At 49.7% G+C, this 6,339-nt stretch overlaps 1 gene segment (V, D, J or C); it reads left to right on the forward strand.

The window, feature by feature from the left end:
• Positions 1-4,409: 4,409 nt before the first annotated feature.
• LOC103213507 lies at positions 4,410-4,913 on the forward strand (the record flags this gene model as incomplete). The annotated part of the segment is given in 2 exon segments: positions 4,410-4,455; positions 4,566-4,913. Coding segments are annotated over 2 exon segments (394 nt in total), but the record flags the coding sequence as incomplete, so codon positions are not given.
• Positions 4,914-6,339: the final 1,426 nt, after the last annotated feature.

The raw sequence follows: 6,339 nt of genomic DNA on the forward strand, positions 1-6,339 counted from the left end.
ACCAAAAAGCCAACCTCAAACCAAAAAGCCATTGAGCAGATCCCAAGTCACAGCGATCCTATTGGACAGAGTAGAACTGATCCATTGAGTTTCTGAGGCTGTCAATCTTTACAGAAGCAAACTGCCTCATCTTTCTCCTGTGGAGAAGCTGGTGTGTTTGAACCTCTGACCTTTTGATTAGCAGCCAAATACATTAACAACTGTGCCACCTGAGCTCTTTGACAACAGTCAGAGCCATGATTAAAACTCTTCCTGGAGAATGGAGGGACAGTCCTCATGAGCCCCCATTCCATCTTCCCCTGTAGACCTTCATTCTCCATCCTCCTCAGCTGTCACATCCATGAGAGGCTGATATGCTCAGCCGTGGGGCTGCAGGAAGCCGAGCTCTTGGGTGTCTCCACCATGACCTTGCCCCTTCACTCCACAGCTTCCTCACTCACTGCCCAGGAGACTGGATGCCCTAAGACATGAGAAAGGGCTCTGCCATTCCACTCTCTTCCCTCTTGATTTAGGGATCTATATCCTCAATCTCACATTTTCTGTATCTTCCCCACATTCAGGATTCTGGACCCAATGTTGCTGCATCGGCACCTCATTGTATGGGGATTTAGGCCAGTGGATCCCCATCTCCTACACTAAGTGCCCCCAATATCAGATCAGCCTTCTTGCACCAAGAGCTCCCAGGCTGTACCCTTAAGTTTCTCATCTGTTCTCAGTGGTAGAAGTCCCCAATCAATTGTCCACCTCCCAGTCCAGCAGCTCCATAACCCTGACCACCACTGGACTCCAGGCTGATGGCAGGGCTCATTCTCACCAGTCCTACGATGACAGTCTTGAAGCTGACAGGGTGCTCCAAGAATATGGGGACCAGTGACATGAACCTTTCTATGTGTCTCCAGTCACCCAACAGCTGCCTGCTCAGCACACTCTGGACATCTCCTGTGTCCTTACTGTCACCCTGAACGCCCTGTGCTCCTCCAAGGTGGGCCATATGGGGATTAGATGCTCAGACAGTTCACTCTCAGTAGGACACTTCAAGTATGAAGGAACAAAAAACTTCCTTATGTTTCAGCTCCTTATTGTTGTTGTTATGTGCTTTTGAGTCAGACCTGACTCACAGCGACCTCTCCTTGGGTTTCCAAGGCAGAATCACTACAGAAGTAGATTGCCCAACCTTCCTTCTGAGTAGTAGCGGGTGGGTCTGAATCACCAGCCTTCTAGTTAGCAGTCAAGTGCCTGACTGAGGGGATCAGATATCAGTCGCGTTCAGATCATATGGGAGAATTTTAGGAATGAATTGATGGTCTCTTTTGTCCACTTCTAACCATTTCCAGAGTCAGGTGCACCTCACAGGAGACCTCCAATAGGACTCTGTTTTCTTCTCACTCCAGTCTGTTCCTGTACATTCCAACTCCACATCTCTGAGCTCACTGAGGATCTCAGGAGGGAGGAGATACATTCGGGCTTTGGCCTTCATCCCCATGACAACAGCCTCTCCCCAAGTAACATCTTACTCTTCCCCTGCCAGTGCCCTCATGCCTCACACAGGCCTTTGGCATTTCAGAGTCAGAGAGAGGGGTTTCAGGTGGGATTTGGGGGCTGCCTTTGAGGCGCCCTCTTGTAGACTCATTGCTGTGAAGATGCTGCCGTGTCAAAGGTCTCTCTGTGTGAGGAGAAGGTATGAAACAGCTCTAGGTGAGGTGATACTCGTGGTTGAATGTCCCTCAAGCAGACTTTGGGGCCTATGCTCTCATGGTCCTTCCATCACCCATCCCGGACCTGCCGCCCAGAGTGGGTAAAGTCTGCAAATGTTGCGAAAAATGTATCCTTAGGACACCATTCCTCTACAACATTTGCTCTGGGCTCGACAATACGGTGTACCAGTAATCCTACAGTCACTTCACCAAATAGGCCCCAGAGGAGAACATACTTGATAATACAAATGTAATAGTACAATATGTTCTGGTTACCTCTGTGCTTCTCTGACAGAAAATACCACAGATGGGATGGCTTTAACAAACAGGAATTTATTCTTTCAACTTTTGGAGGATAGAAGTCTGAGTTCAAAGTGCCAGGCTCTATGAGCTGGGTGAAAGTCCCTCAACCTTGGGCTTCATCTCTGCTTCTTGTTCCTGGCCCACAGAAGCTAGAGACTTTTCTTCACTCAGGCAGCTGCCGGCTGCTGAGGCTGAGAAACCCAAGGTCAACAAGTGAAAAGGCACAATCCTGATGTCACCAAACAACACAACAGTCACTGATTCAAGTCCAGAAAAAGTCTCAGGATTGGCAGGGCATGGCAGGCTGTTGAACAATGACTCGGCTACATGCAGGGTTGAAGTGTGCCACAGTCACTGATTCAAGTCCAGAAAAAGTCTCAGGATTGGCAGGGCATGGCAGGCTGTTGAACAATGACTCAGCTACATGCAGGGTTGAAGTGTGCCACAAGCTGGAGACCTTCCTCAAAGCTGCTTCTTATATACTGGAAGCAGACCACATCCCTAAAGCAGCTTCTCAGCTGCTCCAGTAGATTCCACCTTGGAGTTGATTGCCAATCTCACCGTGGGAAATAACTACATGCAGCTGTCCAACCACTCAACCAGGCCCAACTAAGTTGACAACATTAACTACCACACAATATAATGTATTGTATGAGTGATTAAACAAATGATGGGTTCTAGAAAGAAGATAATGTCTTAAGTGATGAAATATTTTTCAGGACTCTTTCTACCAATTCAGTAAGTGAGAATGATGTCCAGGGTTCTATCACAGCTTTTTGTCTCTTCTAAATATCCACATTGTCCCAGTCCTGACTGCACATAGCACACAGTCACACCTTCAGCACCATGGCAACTCTGCATTTCTTGACAAGGTCAAAGTCAACCATATATGAATAGGATAGTCAACATTTCAAAATCCATCCCCGATGATCAACTACTTTGTAAACAGAGAAGCAACCTTTTGACCTCATTCTCCACTGCACTAGACAGAAGACTACATTTTTTATTATCACGTATGATGTCCATGCTAGAAACCCCCAGCTGATAATATGTTCTCCCTCCTTTCTCACCCCAGAGGTCCTCTGCTCCACTGTCCTAGAAGGTCTACTTTTGGACATCACCCCAATGCATCTCTTCCTGTTCCCTCTTCTAATCCCTCCTCCCCAGGCAGCATCCTCTCTACAGATGCTCTGTTCACCACTGCTCCTCTTGACCCCATTTTCAGCATCTCCTCTCTGGTTTTCCGTCTGTAACAATGGCAGGTCCCACTGTGGTTTGAACCTGGCCACACCTGTTTTCTTATATGTCGTCCTCCACCTGGAAAACCACACCCTTATTCATCCTTCCAGATGTGGCTTGAAGGAAGCCTCCTCAGAGAAGATCACTAAGTATCCCAGATAGGGAGAGTCTTGTTTTCTGATATAATTTTTTAACTAATAATAACTCACTGCCAGCATAGTGCCTAAGGCACTTGCCTGCTATCCAGAAGTTTGGTGGTTCAAACTCAGCAGCCACTCTTCAGAAGGAAGGATGAGAAATCTACTTGCGTAGTGATACTGTCTCTGAAACCCAAGGAGGGATCGCTATGAGTTGGGTCCGACTCAGTGACAAATAACAACTCACTGCCATTGAGCGGATCCTGACTCATTAGCAGCCCCTCCTTGGGTTTCCAAGGAGATACCTCTAAGGCAGTAGATTGCACAATCTTCATTCCAAGGAGTGGCTGGTGGCCCAACAGCCTTCTGGTTAGCAGGCAAATGCCTTAGACACTAGGCCACCAGAGCAGCATTTCTCATAGTCACAGGATTGTCTGTCTCTTGTTGCATCCTGGTCCACACTGCAAGCTTTTCTAAAGCACAGACGGTGTGTTAAAGTGCCACGATGTGGGGCTGAACACAGTGCTTCACACAGGCCTCCCAGTCACTGTTGCTTGAATGAAGATGACAACGTTCTGGGGCAGAAAGCTAAGGACTTCTGAAGACATTGAAGGTGGAGTGTTGACCACCAGGGGTCGCTGTGGCGCTGTCCCTGGGCCCTGCAATGGTGTCTCACAGCTGGGGGAGCCCACTGACAGAGTCTGAGCCCCTCTGGTCTCACTGAGGAGACTCAGCAGCTGTGCACTCTCTGGCCTGGAAAAAGCTCCTGTGAGGGTCTCAGATCAGTTCTCAACAGCTGCTCCCTCCATGAGCCTCCTGGAGGCCACACTCAGAGCATTCCTCTCCCTCAGCCTCCTCTGTCCTCAGGTCCCCTCTCAGGGTCCAGCATCAGTGATCAGGTGGGTCTGATAGAGCCAGGAGGGGGAAGCAAATTTGCATGAACCGCCCCTCCTTCTCCCTGGGGACAGTAGGGAGGATAAGATAAGCCTGGGACAGGCCATCTCCACTGTGGGGCCTCAGCAGGGCTGTGTCCACCATGGCCTGGGCCCCTCTCCTCCTCGTGCTCCTCTCTCACTGCACAGGTAGGGACAGGGCTCAGAGACCTGGGGAAGGGCCCCAGGGTGAGTCAGTCCCTCTGCCTTGGATCCCAGTAGCTTCACTGTGCTCCTCACCTTCGTGTCTGTGTTTGCAGGTTCCCTCTCTCAGTCTGTGGTGACTCAGCCACCCTCCCTCTCTGCATCCCCGGGAACATCTGTGAGACTCCCCTGCACCCTGAAGAGCGACATCAGTGTGGATAGCTCTCTCATATTCTGGTACCAGCAGAAGCCAGGGAGCCCTCCCCGGTATCTCCTGTACTACTACTCAGATTCAAATAAACACCAGGGCTCCGGGGTCCCCAGCCGCTTCTCTGGAGCCAAAGATGCCTCGGCCAATGCAGGGCTCCTGCTCATCTCTGGGCTGCAGCCTGAGGACGACGCTGATTATTACTGTATGACTGCACATAGCAGTGCTTCCCACAGTGACACAGGCAGATGGGGAAGTGGGACAAAAACCCCAGGCTGCTCAGGGTCTCTGAGGCTGAGCCCTGTCTGTTGTTAAAATAACTTTCATCTGCACTGACTGTTCCTGGTCACATTGACTCTCCTCCAATTTCTCATTCAATGGTTCTGAAAGTTCATTGAAACAAAAAATAAAAGCAAATTAATAAACAAACTGGGGAAAACAAACAAACAAACAAACAAACCAAAAAAACCTTCAAAGCACTGAAGGTACACATTTGTGCCCCTTTCAATAAAGGGAAAAAAAAAAACAAACCTAACACTGAAGCTGCACCTTGGAGTCCTTTTCCATAGAAACCCCACCGCACAAAATCGTTCGAGACTGGAATGAATTTAGCAACCTGGTAGAAGAAGCAAACTCCAATCCCAGGTCACCCTGAGGAACTGACTGCACAACCCTCTCACGTTTAGCACCTTAAGGTCATTAGTTTCCTGGATGCAGTCAGGGTCTCAGCCCCAGCCACTGCCCAGGGGACCTGCCCATTCTTCTGTCCTGGGGAGTGACATTAGAAAGATCCATCTGCAAGTGAGGATGCCCTTCCAGGAGAGCGGGGTGGTGCCTGAGGGGCTGGAGGGTGTGGGGTCTGAGACCAGCAGGAGGCGCTGCTGCTCTAGTCTTGAAAGGCCAGGTTCTGGGCCAGGCCAGTTAGGACAACCCTCTACTACCTCTAGGATACTTGGGCAAGCAGTGTCCTCCCTGAAGTGTGACTTTCCTGCCCCTGGGGCCCCCAGAAGTCACATGAGCTCTCAGCTCTGACTCACCCCCTTGCTTCACATTTCTTCTTCCAGCCTCATCACATGATTGCCCAGCCTGACATTCAGAAAGGACAGTGAGAAGACAATGCCATCACAGGAGCAAATCTGCGTGGAGACACTTGACCAATGAGATTGTCTGGGCAGAGGACACGTGACACAGGGAGAGGAGTTCATCTCAGTTCCACCAATGAGGCTTCAGCAAGCAGAGCTCTGAGGGCATCTCGGCCATGGCCCCATCCGCTTAGTTCACCCTCTTCACTTATTGGAAAGGGAGTTTCTAGTGTAGGACAAGTGAAAGAATCAGTCAGTCACTGCTGTCAAGTAACTTCCAACTCATAACGGCTGCTCCTTGGGTTTCCAAGGTGCTCTCTCTATGGAAATAGATTGCCCAATCTTCCTTCTGAGGAGTGGGTGGTGGGTTTGCCCTGCCAGCCTTCTGGTTAGCGGTCAAATGCCTTAGACAAAGTGCTACCAAAGTTCCCAAGTGGAAGAATAATGTGTGTTATCTGCACTGGCTTTTTCACCTGGTATCTGGAAAAGGGCTGTCAGTCATGCCGTTCTTTCTGCCTCCTTCTCTCCTGCTTCCACTGTCCTGATTCAGAACACCCGCGATGTCTGTAGCTCTGTGGTGAAACATACATGCAAGCTTGC

This window comes from Orycteropus afer, unplaced genomic scaffold (genome assembly GCF_000298275.1).
Source record: "Orycteropus afer afer isolate SDZICR_OR568_19922 unplaced genomic scaffold, OryAfe1.0 scaffold04165, whole genome shotgun sequence".
In the NCBI taxonomy this organism is placed as follows: domain Eukaryota; kingdom Metazoa; phylum Chordata; class Mammalia; order Tubulidentata; family Orycteropodidae; genus Orycteropus; species Orycteropus afer.